This window comes from Pipistrellus hanaki (genome assembly GCF_964339955.1).
Source record: "Pipistrellus hanaki genome assembly, chromosome: 1".
Lineage (NCBI taxonomy): Eukaryota > Metazoa > Chordata > Mammalia > Chiroptera > Vespertilionidae > Pipistrellus > Pipistrellus hanaki.
The window spans coordinates 50,774,915-50,793,604 of record NC_140503.1 but is presented as its reverse complement, the minus strand read 5'-3'; the positions used below and the strand labels follow the sequence as shown (position 1 = coordinate 50,793,604).

The 18,690-nt window shown below is 39.0% G+C and overlaps 1 protein-coding gene and 1 pseudogene across 3 annotated transcripts in view; one reads left to right on the top strand and one right to left on the bottom strand.

Annotated features, from left to right (window-relative positions):
- The window catches only part of PRTG (protogenin), a 122,273-nt gene that overhangs the window by 50,963 nt on the left and 52,620 nt on the right, over window positions 1-18,690 (bottom strand). For both annotated transcript variants that reach the window (XM_084875867.1, XM_084875868.1), the window contains exons 3-11: window positions 17,609-17,753; window positions 16,554-16,690; window positions 13,934-14,071; window positions 13,516-13,674; window positions 12,612-12,771; window positions 11,193-11,440; window positions 8,937-9,101; window positions 4,153-4,458; window positions 3,117-3,305 (exon numbers count right to left, since the gene is read on the bottom strand). In XM_084875867.1, the coding sequence (XP_084731993.1) occupies window positions 3,117-3,305; window positions 4,153-4,458; window positions 8,937-9,101; window positions 11,193-11,440; window positions 12,612-12,771; window positions 13,516-13,674; window positions 13,934-14,071; window positions 16,554-16,690; window positions 17,609-17,753 (1,647 nt within the window). The remainder of the gene's footprint in view (window positions 1-3,116; window positions 3,306-4,152; window positions 4,459-8,936; window positions 9,102-11,192; window positions 11,441-12,611; window positions 12,772-13,515; window positions 13,675-13,933; window positions 14,072-16,553; window positions 16,691-17,608; window positions 17,754-18,690) is intronic.
- On the top strand, window positions 107-1,233 carry LOC311611934 (RNA transcription, translation and transport factor protein-like; annotated as a pseudogene). Its single transcript has 3 exons — window positions 107-164; window positions 267-429; window positions 736-1,233. The product of its transcript is annotated as an RNA transcription, translation and transport factor protein-like (transcript).

The window sequence follows — 18,690 nt, the reverse complement described above, 5'->3', positions numbered from 1 at the left end:
GGTTGGCCCTTGCAGCCCTGGCTTTGTCTGGAAGGTTGTTTGGCCATCCAGCCTAATTAGCATATTGCATTTTTATTATTATAACTTAATCAAGATTCCAACAAAGATGGTCCTCACCTCTCTTCTTCCACCCAAAGCCCCTGTCCTGAGGGAGGACAACCAGAGTGAGATGCTTGGACCATGGTCTGATCAAGCTGACAACCCAGCTGGCTTCAATTGCAAAGTATCACACAGATGTTAACTGTCCAAGATTCAAGGCTGACAAGAAGCAATTGGCTGGCTTCTTGGTTTAACTGTTAGATTTTGAATATAGAAATAATGATGAAAAATATAAGGACTCAGTACTTGATAATACAAAAAATGCTGATAATGCAGCTAAAAATGTAGAGCCATTGATCAATCTGGATGGAAAGAGTCCTGATTTTAAAATTAAAAAAAAAAGATTAAATTTTTTTTTTAAAGAACCCTTATTTTAAAGCTGGTGTAATGGCCGAGACCGGTTTGGCTCAATGGATAGAGCGTCGGCTTGGGGACTGAGGGGTCCCGGGTTCGATTCCGGTCAAGGGCATGTACCTTGGTTGCGGGCATATTCCCAGTAGGGGGTGTGCAAGAGGCAGCTGATCGATGACTTTCATCGATGTTTCTAGCTCTCTATCTCTCTCCCTTCCTCTCTGTACAAAATCAATAAAATATATATTTAAATAAATAAATAAATAAATAAATAAATAAATAAAGCTGGTGTAATGGCTTCGGCTAGCCTTCTTTGGATTCAGCGTCAGGATTACCTAGCAATGCGTAAGGCAATTCACATTTTGGTCCAGGAGCGCCTGACACAGGATGCAGTTGCTAAAGCAAATGAAACAAAAGAGGGACTGACTGCCTGTTGCTTTAGACAAGCACATTCTTGGTTTTGACACAGGAGATGCAGTTCTTAATAAAGCTGCTCAGATTCTGTGACTGCTGTGTACAGAAGAGCTCAGAGAGCCACAGACAAAAATCAATGAAGCCACAGCAGCTGCTCAGGCAATTGTGGGTTCAAGGACAGACCACAGACTGGGGGTGGTTAAAGATGAACATTTTAGGATTTCAGCCTCTCACCTACTTAGTACAGTTGGGAGCCATATACACCCTGGTGTATGTTTTGAAATCAAATGTCCATTTTCAAGGGAAGAATTCCAGAAAAGCGTATGTTCTAGATTCACAGGGTGGGAACACCTGGCCCACAGGGCATAAAGGCCTGAGAAACCATTTGGTCTGGCCCTGCCAAGGCATTAGGAGTGAATTAATTAAATGTATGACCAAATATACTAGGCTAATTTTTTAAGTTGACAATTTTGTATGGCTGGGAATGATGTTGTAAATATCCAAATGGTGCTTGACAGAAAAAAAGGTTCCCCAGCCCCACTCTAGAGATTTATCATCATTACTTTTTCTTTAAAGTTCAGGAGGTGGTGGGGTGAGGGAGAGAAGAGTGATGGCTCTTCTTCTTTATATATATATATATATATATACACACACACACACACACACGTAGAAAATTTTTAAATTTTAAATAATTGTTTTTAATTGCCAAAGTCTTAACTGCTTTTTAATCTTTCCACAATAAGCAGAGAATTATTTTGTATATTTTCTAATTATTCATTGAATTATTCATTTGAATATTCAAGGAGAATGCTCTATGAAACTAGTTTTTGTATCTTCAACGTATTTATATTTCCTTAGCAGTGAGTTTGACGTAAGATTTTCTATCAACAATTGTCCCAAATCCTGCTCCTTACTTGATACTGAGAACAATCTTTTTGAAAAGTGAGATGCCTACGGAAAGGGAGGACACACTGAGAAGCCATGGCTAGAAAGTCCTACTGCTGACCCTAGTGACAGCAGGTTAGGCAACATCAGTTCGGTATCCATGGTTTCAGGAAGGTCACCCTGCAGCATATGGAATTTCTCGTAGCTTATAAAAGCTATGTGACAGAGATCAATAGTAAAATTTACTTAGCCAAAAGCAAATTAAATTAAACTCGGACACAATACGATTATAAGCAAAATGCCATCTGGGAAGCTGTAGCAAAGAGCCAGAAGATGGGGTTCTATGCCCCTACATCTGCAAACAGACCCCTCCTGCTGCCTCCCACTGCACAGGGGAGCATGTCTAACGCTGCTCTCTCAGCCTGGGCTACCGGGAGGCCAGGGCGGAAATGGGGCAGCCCACGTGGACCGCGGTGCCTCTTCCTTCCTGCACCCGAAGGGCAGTCTGTGACAGGGACAGCTGGCGGGCACTGTAAAGCCCAGTGTGTGCAGAAGGCGCTGTCCTCACTCCGTAGGAATTTGCCTGGTAAACATAACTGGAGTTGCCCCTTTGTTCTTAAGGGTGAAAAACACACTCATGTGCAACCAACAGCTAAGTGTGCATTTGATACCTCCAGTAGAGATCCGTTTATATAATACCTCGTATTTATTGTAGACAAACATTTTTTCCCCTTTTCTACTAGACATGTTAAACACATCATGACATTTCTGCCCTCAGCAAAGATAAGATGAACAGATAAGAATTCCGCTGAACGCATTCGCAAAGTTAAGTGCTTTTTCTCTCGTGTGTCTGGGTTAGAGCTACATAAAGTAAACATTCATATATACATGGGTCATCTCTAAGAGCACTATTTTGTACATAACTTACATGAATTTTATACATGTTAAAGAATACAGCTGCATAGCACTTTCAAGCAATTTCTGCTGCACTTAATTGCTGTGTATTTCCTGATCCTTTGGTGATATTCCTGTTTTACATTGGTGATCTACATCCACCACACACCCACAATTTAACTGACCAGGATACACTCTACCAGAACGAAACCTCAGAAAGAAACGCAGACGCTCAGGGGTGGGGGAAAGATAGAAGAGATACCACCGTTACCTGCCAGCTGGTCAGTTTACCGACAATGGTGAGTCAAAAAGCAGTCACCGACTTCAGCCGGAGGACACACACAGCGATATAATAAAGTCAGTTCTTTTTTCTTTTCACCGTTAAGCCAGTCCCGCTGGCTCACATCCAGGAACTGTTCTCCCCGCTGGCAGAGAGGACGGGGAGGAGGGAGGGTGCAGCGCAGGGCACTCACCTAGGCCGCTGAGGGTGTAGAGGAGGTGGCCGGTGTCCAAGAGCAGGGGGCCGTGCTCCTGCTGCCCCTCCTCTTTGTAGAACAGCTTGTAGCCCTGGATGGCAGCCGTGTCCTCGGCGTCCTGCTGCCACTTCACGGAGATGGTGGTGCAGTTCAGAGGCTCCAAATGTAACTCTGGAGACTTAGGGGCTAGAAAAGTTCGCCAGAAATGTTATATATAAAAAACCACACAACTCAAGTGAAAACACAGGAAAGTAGAGATTTCAGATCTCAAGCCAATGGTTGCAAAAAAGTTCAAATCAACAATTGTACTATAATTTTCAAAATTTCACAATGATATTGAAGTTTGAGACTGAGCTAAATATATAAAACACAATCACACAATCTAAAAGACTAAGGCATATAAATAAGAACAAAAGTATCTATATTTGTGTATTTTTTAAAGAGACAATAAGTCTTTTCTAAATCTGACCATCTAATATTCCTCTGTGATAGACAGAATAGGCATTACTATTAACCAATTAACACCAACGAAACCAGTCATGTTACATTCCACATTAGTAAAAGAAGAAAGTATAAAATTTCCTAGTTTTATGGTTTCTATTAAACTGATATTTTAAAAAATATATAGCAATATTAACTATATGTATATGTATATGTATATGTATGTATGTGTATATATATATGTGTGTATATATGTGTGTATGTATATATATATGTGTGTGTGTATATATATATATATATATATATATATATATATAAAACATAACTTTAGGTAATTCAGTTTGATTTGGACTTACTGTTCATGAAAGATTTGCTGAGCAAACTAATATTGAAACCAAAAGTTTTATACATTAATGAGTTCTATGCAAAAAGGGACTACTCAATAAAAAGTTTAATTTTTTAAAATTAAGTCCATGATTTATAAGATTCTATTACTCATAAAACAAAATTAAAAAATATGAACATGAGTTAAAAAAGAAAAAACTGATTCCAAGGAATAGTTCTTCTTCCTCAGTCATCTTCAGAGACCTACCTTGCACACTTGTGGCTTTGGGGGTCCTGTGTGAAGTCCACACCGATGACTCTCCCAGCCCCACTCTGGTGGCAGCCGTGATCCGCACCAGGTAGACACTGTCGGGTTTCAGGCCTTTCAGAAGGTACTCATGCGTGGTCCCCGGGAGCTCCAGAACCTGGATGGAGCTCTCCGTGCTCAGGCGGAAGGACAGGTGATAGAGCACCACTTGGCCCCTCCGGTATTTGGCTGGGATGGGCAGCCAGGAGATGAGAATGTCAGTGGGACTTCGACTTGTCAGACTGATTTCAGGAGGTCTCAGGGGAACTAGTCATATAAGAAGACAGAGTGCTTATAAATATTTAGAATCAAAACTGTTCATCAGCACACCTGTAAAAACTGAATTCTCTTAACAGCAATAATCTACAATAATAAAAGGGTAATAATAATAATAAAAGGGTGATATGCGAATTAGACCAGACATCTTTCCGGACATCCTTCCTCATGAAGCTGGGGCCAGAAGGAAGCCAGCCCGTGTCCCTGCAGGTGGTCAGAGGAGGGAAGCCCAAGTCCCAGAGGGAAGCCAGTGCTGGGAAGCCGGGGGAAAGAAGGCCTACACTTGAACAAATTTTTGTGCATCAGGCCTCTAGTAACATTATAAAGAAGAGAAGCCTTCAGCCCTAACACAGGTTTTCAGAGTACAAATCAGAAAAAAAAAAGAAGGAAAAATAGTGAGAAAGGACCAAGCAGAGTGAACCTAAAAAAAGCAAGGTTGTCAATGTTATTGTTTGGGATGAATGTGAGATTACTTAGTACTCATACAAAATATGAGAATGCTTCTCAATCCCACCAAAATGCCTTCGGAACAAGGAAGAGAGACGTATACAAGAGTGAGAAAGCTTAGGACACCAGGGTTATATATAACCTGGAAAATAATATTTTGACATCTAAGAGTGGTATCTTAAAAATTAGTGTCAATTTTATGTTCCCAATATATACGACTAGAGGCCCGGTGCATGAAAATTCATGCACTGGAGGAGGGGTCCCTCAGCCAGCCTGCCCCCTCTCACAGTCCAGGAGCACTCAGGGGTGGGAGGCAACCCAGCAATTAGGGGAAGGCGACGCCCCATCACACCTCTGCTGCTGCCACTGCCGGCAGCGCAAGCCTGGACTGGACGTTGGTTACCTGAGCCTCAGGCCGGCTCTGGGCGGCTGAGGGGATTGGGGAACTCCTGAGGCAGGCGTGCGGGGAGGGCCCAGCCTTGCTGTGGGCCTGCTGCCCTGGCAGGGGACTGGGCGCTGCCATATTGTGGCTGTGGGCGCTGCCATCTTTGAGGGCGGAGCAGTCAATTAGCATATTCCCTCCTTATTGGATGTGGGTTAAGGGGACTGGGCGCTGCCATATTGTGGCTGTGGGCGCTGCCATCTTTGAGGGCGGAGCAGTCAATTAGCATATTCCCTCCTTATTGGATGTGGGTGCTGCCATCTTTGTGATGGTGCGAGGGTCTATTAGCATATTCCCTCTTTATTAGATAGGATGTTTAAGAGGAAACCAACATATTTTTCCTCTGAATAATTTTAATACAACTGGCACTCCAGGAAAATGAGTGAAATATAGTGGGAGGCAGTCTAGTATTGAGTTAATATAGGTTCTAGAGTTAGCCTATATGTTTGAATCCTCATTCTACCACTTACTACTCTGTGTGATGTTGGCCAATGAAGTTCTCTGTGTTTCTCCAAATTGTACAGTCTTTCCAATCTCAGTTAATAGCAAATATGTGTCTCACTCAAGCCAAAAGCCTCTGTGTCATCCTTGACTCCTCCAAACACATATCCACATTCAATCCTGTGGCTCGGCGATTTCCACTGCTACCTTCTCAGTCCCCATCACCATCACCTTTAGCCTGTATTGTTGCAATAGCCTCCTGACAGATTTCCCTGCTTTGTCCCTTGTCCCTCCTACCTGTTCTCAACACATTAGCTATTAAAACGCAAGTTAGGTGCTGTCACTCTTCTGCTCAAAATAGCTCCCCTTTTACTCAAAGCCAAAGTCGTCTTTGTACCATATCTGCTTACGTGGTCAACTCCCATTAATTCTCCCACCGCTTTCCACTGGTTACTGCCCCTCCAGCCACACTTGCGTTTCAGGCCCTTAGCAATTTCCATTTCCTTTGCCTAGAATGCTGTCATCTGCCTAGCTAGCTTCTCTCATGTTCCGTTCCTTCAGATCTTCGTTCAACTGTCACCTCCTCAGTGAGCCCCTTCTTCAGTGACTGTCTAGACAAGTCTCAAACCCTCTCAACATTTCAGACTTCCTTTCCTTGTTGCTTTTTTCTTTCTCCTCAACACTTAGCACTATCTAACATGACTATTGATCATGGTTATTGTTCTTCTACCCCCTCTCCCACTAGGAAGTAAGCTTCTTAAGTTCAAGGACAGTTTTCTCCTTTTTGTTCACTACTAAATGTTACATAACACACCACAGGTACTCCATAAACATTTGTAGGATAAATGAGGAACTAATAGGTAGAAAAGGGAAAATCAATTTACTAAGCATTCCTTTATGTGTATGAACAAAAAAAATTTTTCACAAAAACTCACTGAAAAAAAGTAACTACCATTTCCACTCTACAGCTGAGGAAACTGTGATACAAAGAGGTCAAATCACTTGCCCAAGGTCACAAGCTTGTAAGTGAAGGAACAGAGCCCACATTCTGATCCCCTACACTCTACAATCTCACAGAACAATAGTTCTTCTGTCACAGACTTATGCAGGGATTAAACCGGACAGTGAAGAAAGGTTTAGAGAATAGGCAGGGGTGAGCATGTGTTAGTTGTATTGTCGGTGCACTGCTGTACACTCCAGGAGGTGCACACATTTCCGTTCGAGAAGTATGAACTTAGAAAATGGAAAGAGACTCTTGTGGAAATCTGAGAAGCAGTCCACAACACAAAATCAAACATTAAAAGTTGCAAAGTAAGGAAAAGTTTAAAGAAGAAAAACTTTGAGATCATAACTTAATTGGAATTGGCAAGCTTTCATAAGTTGCTTGCTATTTTCTTTTCTTTTTTTTTTAATCCTAATTTTTTCTTTTTTCTTTTTTAATCCTCACCCAAGAATATTTTTCCACTGATTTTTTTTTTTTTTTTTTAAAGAGAGAGTGAAAGAGAGAGGAATATGAGAGAAATATCCATGTGAGAGAAACACATCGATTGTTGCCTCCTGCACATGCCCTGACCAGGACACAGGCCGCAACCATGGTAAGTGCCCTTGATCAAAATCGAGCCTGGGACCCTTCAGTTTGCAGGTCGATGCCCTATGCACTGAGCCAAACCAGGTAGGGCATGTTTAGACAAATTTTCTTCAAGGATACCTCATACACCAGCCTCCCAAAAAAACCCAAAAGCAAAACAAAAAAAACATCAGCCTGTATTTCATTTTAGACATGCATGTTAAGAGGTTGTTAAATGTAAGGAGATAACTAGAGAGGTCATATGTACTATGCCTCATCCAAAATGAAACAAACTGAATTCAGTATTCAGATCGGTGGTAACTTTTTCATTTAGTCAATCTCTGAATTTATAAGCATCTAAATATGTGACATTATAAAGATATAAGTAAAAGATCTGGGACCAAATGAACAATAGCAACAAAAAGATTTGGGAATCATTTCTATAAAAATATTTTGAAAACTAAGGATGGATCATTTATGCAGGATGAGAAAACATATATAAAGGGAGAACAGCATAATTAAGTATATTTCAAATAATTTCCTTTTCACACTGAAAGGTATAAACATGGGCCTTCTAGAGGAGAAAGAGACTTAGTTCTCCCCTACTGTTTTAATAAAAGGAACTTCCCTCCATTGTAATCCTATCTAATAAAGAGGTAATATGCAAATTGACCATCACTCCAACACACAAGATAGCCACCCCAAGATGGGGGAGGGGGGGAACAGGCCTGTAAGGGAGGGCAGTTGGGGGCTATCAGGCCGGCACGAGAGCAGTTAGGCGTCCATCAGGCTGGCAGGGGAGTGATTGGGACAATCAGGCAGGCAGGCAGGCAGGCGAACGTTGGGAGCTAGCAGCCCTGGATTGTGAGAGGGATGTCTGACGGCCCATTTAGGCCCAATCCCACCAAGCAGTCAGACATCCCTTGAGGGGTCTCAGATTGGAGAGGGTGCAGGCTGGGCTGAGGGACAACCCCCCACCTAATGCATGAATTTCATGCACCGGCCTCTAGTAATATATAAAGGCCTGCCACAACTCCGTTTCCAACCCATAGTCAGGTGACAAACTGAACAAGTACTACTTTCCTCCTTAAGTAGAATAACCGTATTGTATCTAAAAATAAACTCTCTGATTTTATAAATTTTCTAACTGACGGGTATTAAATTTCATAAACTCCCAGTTTCAGAAGTCTATATACTCAGTATGTAATCGCCCTTACATTTATTCATGCCTAGAGAATATACTCAGTAAAAAATAAATAAAATTTAAAAAATAAAAACTGCTATATATTTACAATTTAAACTAAGGAACTTGAAGAAATACAATGACAAAACTAGAATTTTATTATTAAAGTTATATTATGAATTATAAATGTAAGTTTTCTTTACGCTTATCATGTTATTGTCCAACAGTGAAAGTCAGATATGAAATAGCAAATTAGCCTGATGATCACCACATCTGTTTTTCTTAAACAACAAGAAGATATTTTCCCTATTTTAAAGCATATTTATTTTTTAAATTGGTTAAACACACTAATGTTCATACTTAAATGGCCTAGGATCACATTCTCTTACCATCTTCTAACGTATTCTGTGTCACGTGGTCAGACATCTGGCTGGCTCCCATTGGCATATATGCCACAATGTAGAACGTATAATTGCTGGCAGGCTCTAAGTCATCAATGATGTAATGAGTTGTGTCATTTCCGATGACTACTTGATACTCTTCATTATTTAAACCTACATGAAAGAATCCGTGTTTAAAAATTAAGAATATTCAAAATAAAATTAGCAAGACCATTTCCCCGCACTGTGAGACACTGGGCCTTGAGTCTAATCTCTCTCCGTTACCGTTTGTTACTCTTTTTTTAAAAAACCATGAAAAGGAAGGTCTTTATTTTCTAAAAGAAATTTCTTTTGTCTTGCTACAAATGACTAGCTTGCGTTTTTCCTGAATAAATCAAACTGGAAAAAATTAACCTTCTCTAAACTCCATTACCATCTAGTCAAAAACTCACAGTGTGGCAGGAACACACAAAGCTTCACACTGCAGAACGCTGTCATTCATTCATAAAGTTAAATTTTACTTGCTTGAACTCAGGGCTTCTTTTTTCTTTTAAACATAAATGGACAGACAGTGGGGAATGTAAAGTCTCTCCTTGTTATAAAAACAAACCAACCCAAAAGTTGTCCTGCAAAAGATCTCATTCTGCCCCTAGAGGTTCTATTAAATTTGACTGACACACGTTGTTCTTTTATTTATATTGACAGCAAAAGAACCGGGAAGCACAGAATGTGCTTCAGAACGCTTTGTTTCCCAATGAGCTTTTTTCTTTTCTTGAGAGGGGGGGAAAAAAAAAATCCTTAGCAATTCTTAATAAAATATGCATGGCAAGGTAGGAAGCAGGATTTGTCTTTGTCGGATTTAATTCCTACAGAGCAAACCTGTAAAGTGGAACAAGAGCCCTGGTCGCGACTGTGCTTTGTGAATAATTCACGGTAAATGGATGTCAACTTAATCAAAACTCTCTAAGGACAGGGCCCCTTCTTTCCACACTGGATTTATAAACAAAACAGAAGGCAAATTCCACTATTAAGTTTTCCCACATTTCTGAATGAACTTGATAGCATTTTAATTAGACAAGATTACAGGCATTTCACAACAGACTGCCTAATGTCTCGTTAATTAGGAGCTGCATAGTACGATTTCTGACCTAGCAAACAAGGTCCTTGAGTTCGAATTAAAAAGCCTTGTTCTACCCCTGAATAGACCACTGAGATGCATGTGGAGGCTCTAATGAAAGAACCATAATAGCGAACAAGAGTGGTCCCCACCAAAACCAGCATTCCTTTAACCTCCTAAATCACCGAGAGGGGAATTAACATACTCCGACAAGCTCAGCTATCAGACTTCCATTCTTCTTGCTACCATGACCCCTGATTTAAATTCAAAATATTCTTTTTTCAAATATTACTTCAAAGTACAAAAAAACAAACAACAACAAACCACCTGTTTCTACAGACAATTTTATTATATCACCATTCATTGGGTGTTTGGATTTGTTTTTTAATGTCTTTTGCATAAAAGTTAGGCTGTTTGTATATAAAACTAAAATCTGTAAACTTCTATTATGGTTTCTTATGAGAAAAATCAATAGAGAAGTATAGAAAAAAAACAATAGCAAAATCTCTAGGATTGATAAGCAGTTTTTCCTTTTCTTCTAAAATTTTTTGCCAAAAGAAACAATAAGGATAAAAATGGAATAGTTCAAAATAAAAATCTGAAGATAGATCTGATTTCTACTTTTAGATAATAAAATACCAATAATGTTTTATCCAATTTTCAGAGAGTTCTGTATAATTTCAGAAAACATTTAAAATCTATAAAATCAAATATATGGGGAATTTGATGTTTACTTTCCCCTTTAAAAAGAACATGAGAGAGTGACTATATTTTACTACAATATTTTATTAAGCAGTCACACCCTTGGTCCTAGGTAACTGCATCCTTAAATGGGCATACTAAGTCTTAGTTAAGAAATTTATATATTTGCTGAAAGGAAATCCATACATACACCATTCTCTATTTTACCTGGCAGAGATAGTAACTTACTTCTAAAAAAAAATATCTTAAGCAAAGATATATACCAGTAATACTGCAAAATTTAGGAAAAAAAATAGATACACCTGACAGACTAGAGACAAATGTCATAGAGCTTCAAAAACATTATGTGAAAAAAAATATGTGGATTTTCCAAGCATCATTCAGACTGAAAACAAATCTATGAGTGCAAGTAGAACTCAAATATAGACACTCTTCTAACTGCTTACCTTCTGCTTTCATGTAGTGCACGGAGTAAGCGATGACTTTGTCTGAGTTATAAAGGGGCCTCTCCCAGGCTAGCAGGATGGCTGAGCTTGACATGGTTTCCGCGTGCACGTTGTAGGGAGCACTGGGTCGGTCTTCTGACATGACCACGGTCAGTCGGGCTCTAGATAAAATAGATCCCTGGCTGTTCTCAGCCATGCACTGATAAATAGCATCGTCTTCCGGAATAATCTGGTTAATTACCAATTTACTGAAGAAAAGAAAAAAATACATTTATTTCTATGAAAAATTCTAAGAATAACGTAAAAATAAAGTTAAACTATTGTGAAGTGTATTCTCATTTCAAATGACAAAAATTACTATGAACAAAAAAATGTGTAGTCAGCCCTACTGAAAAATCTATACGAATTGCTTAAAATTATTCTTATTTTCTGAGTCAAATAAGTAAATACTTGTGATATCCCCAAATCCTGTTTGCTTTAGATGACAGTTTAACTTATTTTTTGAAAAATTGTCTTTCGCCGAGACCGGTTTGGCTCAATGGATAGAGCATCAGCTTGGGGACTGAATGGTCCCGGGTTCGATTCGGTCAAGGGCATGTACCTTGGTTGAGGGCATATCCCCAGTAGGGGGTGTGCAAGAGGCAGCTGATCGATGACTCTCTCTCATCGATGTTTCTGGCTCTCTATCCCTCTCTCTTCCTCTCTGTAAAAAAATCAATAAAATATATATATTTTTAAAAATTGTCTTTCATTAAAAAAATATTACTTTTAGTATCTAATTTATATAATATTGCAACTGTGACAAAATTGAGGTCAATAAAATTTTTTCAAGTTTTGTCTAACATAAATGAGAATGTTACAAAAAGATTCATATTTATACTAATAAAAGCGAGTTCTTAAAATCATTAAGTTTGAATTGTGGGGGTCTTCTTAGCGAATCAATTATTTCTTGCTAATTTCCTCATTTATAGAAGAAGGAATTGAGACCCCAAGGGTTAATATGCTTGCTTATAATAACTTAGCTACTTGCTCATCAGAACTATAATCCAGGGGTGAGGGGTGAGGGCATGTGCCAGGGGATAGGGGAGGCTGGGGGAAGGTCAATGGGGAAAAAAAGAAGACATAAGTACTACTATTTATAATACTTTAAACAATAAAATAAAATTTAAAAAAACCTATAATCCAGGTCTGGGGGAAATGTCTAATATTCATTTCAGTATAGTTAACCACTTCCATGATTTACATATAAAAGGATCTATGGTCATGCTGATATTACAATCCTAATAAATTTCTTAATTTATTTTAGTGTTAAATACCAAGATAGCAAAAGTACTTGATATTACAATTATTGCCATGCAATATAAAAATTACTAAAGCCATTAATCTTATCTAAAATAGTAGCAAAAAGACACAGCCTACCTGTTGTACATTTTAATTCTACCATTTGAATGTATCTTTCTTCCATTTTTCAACCATGACATTTTGGGTGAGGGGATTCCTTCTGCCTGACATACAAATCGAGCAGTGCCAGCTCGAGGCCTTGTTAAACTTTCTGGCCATTCAACAAATAAAGGAGGAGCTGTTTTTAAAGAAAAAAGAAAAAATATATTTCTGTGGTCCCAACAGGAATGATACAGAGTCAAGGAAGAGTAAATGACCAAGTCCCACCCTTGAAAATATATGACATTTTGAGCCTCTAGTCTACACTCTCCATGTATCTATCCAGATGCCTTTCCCACGTATTGCCCAGAGAGATATCCACTTCATCCAGGCTTTCCCCAAGGAGACCATCTATATAAATACTCTAAAAATGTATGTACCATAATCCTATTTAACTAAGCTCAATACATAGCCTCTTGTGAATCCATATAGACAATCAACAGATTACAGTTTTAGATTGGTGAATGGGTTTATGGACTTGTGGGTGGGTGAGGAGAAGCTTAAGAAAGAAGGAATATAATAGTATGCAGGTAAACAGAATGGTGAACAGGGGTCCTCAAACTTTTTAAAGTGGGGGCCAGATCACGGTCCCTCAGAGAGCTGGAGGGCCGGACTATATGAACTACTAATTCCTACTGTAACACCTCGGCTGCGCTCACTGCCCAAAAAACCTGGCGGGCCGGATCAGACTCCTCTGCGGGCCGCATGTGGCCCGCGGGCCGTAGTTTGAAGACCCCTGAGTTATATTGTAACATAGGACTTTAATTTTTAGGAGAATATAACTTTAATTTTCTCCTAAAAATTAAAGTCCTATGTCAGCTCAGCCTTTGTATCGGTAACAAAAAACAAAAACAAAAAACAAAACAAAACAAAAAAAACATACCTAATACCGTTAAAGTTGCCATGGCAACTGTGAAGTTTCGTGTGCCTGGGATAGTGGCCCGACAAACATATATACCAGCATGCTGCAGCTTGACATCAGATATCATGAGATTACCATTCCCAAGCACCCGAGTATTAAAGACATCAATGGACTTGTGATCTATTTCAGAGAGAATACTTCAGTTAAAACAATATAAAACAGAATCTAAAATTAGTTCCAAAGATCATTCTCCAAACAATCCTATCACTAAACGTATAAAATTCTCTATACTAAAACCATTTCTCTGTACACTACAGTGCCCAAAAATTCAAAGTCACCTAATTGCCAAAAATGTTTTGCTATATTTTATCAGTTTCACTGTAATGAACAAAGTTTAAAGAACCCCCCCCACCTCTCCTCCTCCCCGGAGAAGACGTACCAAGACGGCTCCAAGAAATGATTGGTTTGGGACTCCCTGTGGCCATGCATTCCAAAACAACCGTCTGATGGAGAGACGTTGTTATGTTCTGTGGACCTGCTATAATGGTTGGTGTGTGGAAGGATTTAGACTCCATAGCTTTGGAGAGAAAAAGGCAGAGTATAAAAAATAAATTATAAGTAAAATAGAAGTGAAAATATCTATTTTTAGTTATTCACTTAAAAAAAAACAACCCTCACATAACAAACAATTCACCTATCCGAAGTATAATTCAATGGTTTTTAGTATTTTCAGAGTTTTGCACCCATCACCAAATCAATTTTAAAACATTTTCATTACCCCCCCCCCCAAAAAAAAAAACAACAAAAAGAAAACAACAGTCACTCTCCACATACCTCTTCCCATAGCCTGGCAACCTCAATAAGCTACTTTCTGTTTTCTGTCTCTCCAGATTTATCTATTCTAAACGTTTCATTAAAAAAAAAAAAGAACTGTACATTACATGGTCCTTCCTTTGACTGACTTCGTTTAACAGCATAATATTTTCAAGATTCATCCAGGTTGTAGTAGTACCAGTACTTCATGTCTTTTTATTGAACAACAACAAAATAATTATATAAATAGAACACATTTTATTTGTCCATTCATCAGCTGATGGGCATTTGGGTTGTTTCCATGTTATTCATTTTTAATTGAGGTTGAAAGGTTCCTTGAATACCTTCACTAATCTTTTTAAGAATTCGTGTGACAGTAGGCGGAAGGGAAGGAGGAGAGTGCTTTTGCTTCTTTTACACCAGGAATCTGATAGGAAATAGCTCAAATTAAAACAAAACATAAAAAAAATAATTTCAGCTTCTTCATGATTTTCAAAACAATTTTTAAAAAATTTTTATAGGACCGAAACCGGTTTGGCTCAGTGGTAGAGCATCGGTCTGCGGACTGAAAGGTTCCGGGTTCGATTCCGGTCAAGGGCATGTACCTTGGTTGCGGGCACATCCCCAGTAGGGGGTGTGCAAGAGGCAGCTGGTCGATGTTTCTCTCTCTCATCGACGTTTCTAGCTCTCTCTCTCCCTCTCTCCCTTCCTCTTTGTAAAATATCAATAAAATATATTTTAAAAAATTTTATAGGGTCTTTGAGAATAACTCTACGGGAGAAGAAGCAATCATAGGTTTACCAGTGTCTTTGGCCCAAGTTTTCTTACACTGTATTCAAGTAAATTTAAGTTAATTGTTTTAAAATAAAAATCAGTGTCTATATATGATTCCACTTTAGTACTATTTATATTTTTTCATATTAGTCTCTCAAGCTAATTTCCCTTTTAATTATATTCATGTATGGCAAAATGAAAAAAAATTTATGTTCACTTAATGTTAACAATAATACTTTCTGAGTATTGGAATTGGGGATATTTTAAAAAACTATATTATATTTTTGTACTTTTAAAAAAACAAATCCTCACCTGAGGATTTGTCTTTTGGTTTTGGAGAGAGAGGAAGGGGAATGGGGGGAGAGAGAGACACAGAGAAAGGAATCAACTGGTTTTTGCTTGTATGAACCCTGACTAGAAATTGAACCCGTGAACCTATGTATTTGCCCTGATTGGGAATCAAATCCGAGACTTTTTTGGTGAATGGGGGGATGCTATAAATAACTGAGCAGGTCAGGATATATCTTTGTACTTTTTTTACTGTTATAAACATTATTCTTTACAATAAGTATGTATTTTTTCACAAATGCAAATTATGATTTTTCTTAAAATAACAAACAAAAAAATACCAAACTGGAAACAAGTATCTCTTTATTGACAATGGACAATTCTGGTGGAAATGAATAATTGTTATTTTCCTTTTTGTATTACACACACACACACACACACACACACACACACACACTAGAGGCCCAATGCATGAATTCGTGCATGGGGGAGAGAGGAGGTCTAGCCGGCCCACCCAGATCGGGGCTGATCAGGCTGGGATGGCTGGGAGGGGGGGGATGCAGGAGATTGACTGGCCAATCCTGTCCCCAGTTGGGGTTGGGGGAACAACTGGAGGTGGGGCTGGCAATGGGGAGGGGCCGTGGGCAGTTGGCTAGCTGGCCCCACCCCCCGGTGGAATTTCCTTTTGAACTCCTAGTCAAGAGGACAATTTGCATATTAGCCTTTTATTATATAGGACTAGAGGCCCAGAACACAAAATCTGTGCACTGGTAGGCTCCCTAGCAGCTGGCGGTGACCAACTGGGTACTCTCTCCTTTCTCCCGGCCACCTGCCTACCGCTGGCCAGGGCCTTCCTCCCTTCCCGCAGCTGGCTCCACCCCCCTGGTCGAACACCCAGTCAAGGGAACAATTTGCATATTATGCTTTTATTATATAGGATTTTTTAAAAAGTTAAATATTTACAAAAAATTCAATCATTTTTAAAGATGCTGACACTACATGACATATAACAAGTTAGCCTATGAAAGAAGAGTTGAATAGTACATAAAAATGACCGTTTTCCAAATAGATTACAATAGTTTAAATGAAACTAAAGTACCATTTTACAGCATACTATTATAGCCAGAAAATACAAATGAATAGCTGTTTCAATTAAAAACTAAAAACAGAACTTTATGAGGTACCTGGAATCACTGTTAGAGAAGCCTCCATACTTTTACGCCTGTGGGCTACCGTAGCAGCAACACAACGATAATTCCCAGCATCCCTTGGGCCCACATCGTAGATCTGCAATACTCCTGTTGGTAGGGCAGTCATCCTGCTATAAGAAGGGAGATGATTAAACTCTCTGTAGCAGATTTTATTCTAACATATATTCTATAACATTTCATATATTCAACCCTTTTTAAAAATATATATATATATTTTGTTGATTTTTTACAGAGAGGAAGAGAGAGGGATAGAGAGTCAGAAACATTGATGAGAGAGAATCATCGATCAGTTGCCTCTTGCATACCCCCCACTGGGGATGTGCCCGCAACCAAGGTACATGCCCTGGACCAGAATCGAACCTAGGACCCCTCAGTCTGCAGACTGATGCTCTATCCACTGAGCCAAACTGGTTTCGGCTATTCAACCCTTTTAAAGTGCCAAGCTTTAAAGACCTTTTAATATATTAGCTTGATTCAATTATTCTCATTTGTGTCACCACAGATCTCTAAAACATGACTAACTATGCAGTGTGTGGTTTGTGTACTTCAGTTGCGGGTTCCATCCCCAGCCCTGCTTGGGTGTGTGTGGGAGGCAACCAATCAATGTTTCTGTTTGTCCCCCATTGTCCCACTCTCTCTTAAAAAACTAAGGGAGAAAATATCCTCAGGTAAGGATTAACCAAGAAGTTGATTATTGCCCTAACCGGTTTGGCTCAGTGGATAGAGCGCCCAGCTTAAGGACTCAAGGGTCCCAGGTTCGATTCTGGTCAAGGGTATGTATCTTGGTTGCAGGCACATCTCCAGTAGGGGGGTGTGCAAGAGGCAGTTGATCTATGTTTTTCTCTCATCGATGTTTCTAACTCTCTCTCTCCCTTCCTCTCTGTAAAAAATAATAATAATAATAATAATAATAATAATCAATAAAAAATATATTAAGAAAAGAAAGAAGTTGATTATTGACACCATCTATGAAAATGAGTTCCATAACGGTCTTTGTCCCATATAGTCTCACGAAAAGCTGTATTTACCTGTCCACAGTTACAGGTAGAGCTGTTCGATTTAATTCCCATGTTATAATTGCAGGAGGGTTTGATGTAATCTTGCATGCAAATCTAGCAATTCCACCTTCTTGGACTTCAGTAGAAACTGGCTGAACTTCAAATGCAGAAATAGCTATAAGAAAATTTGACAAATTCAGAATATTTAGATGAACTATTAGTCTATACTTGGGAATAGCATTTTGCTAGGTATTATTTATCAGACTTGAACTCTTTTTTCAGATGTTTAGACAATCCTGATGTAACTAATGCAAAAATAATTTAGGGAATAATTATGAAAAAAAATCACTGAGTAGTTGCCCAAATCAAGGAGTCTTTCCCAAGATGAAATTCTAGCCAAATTCTTAAGAAACTTACAGTCTGTGCAGAGGGAAAAAAAATTAACATGACTGAAACAAAAGCAAACAATTAATAAAAGTATTTAATTACATACCCAACTGTGGAACAAGCTTCAGACACTGCTCTATTTCAGAGGAGAGGGAAATCAAGGGAGACAGATTAGAGAAGTAAAAACCATTTACAGAGATTGGTTTTAAATTGAGTTTTGAATAATCTATTAGGTTTAGATAAAAACAGAAAAATGGGAATAACACGAAGGCAATAACAGAAGTGGAAGAAGACAGAAATAAAGCAGATTTGTAGCAAGGTACAAATTAAGACATCACTGAAGATTTCTGAGCAAAGAAATGTCATGATAGTAGTACTTGGAAAAATAAAGCCGGCTCTATTACCCAGGATGGACTGAGACACAGAGAGCCTTGAGTCAAGACCGACAGGTTGTTTAAACAAGATGACAACGGGGTGGTGGCAGTGAGAAGGGCCAGGCTCCACAAGACACCTCAATGAAAACAAGGACTTGGTTCTTTTGGACGCAGATATGTCACTCTGTGTTTGGAATCGAAGGAGGGTGGTACAGATGTTGCAGAATAAAAATGAGAAGAACAATGGTGTGCTGATGACCAAGAGGTAGAGAGACTCAAGAGGTTATTTTTAGACTCATGCATTTCCAAACTAAAGCTAAATATTGAAGTGTTGCCATTTTCCAGAGATAA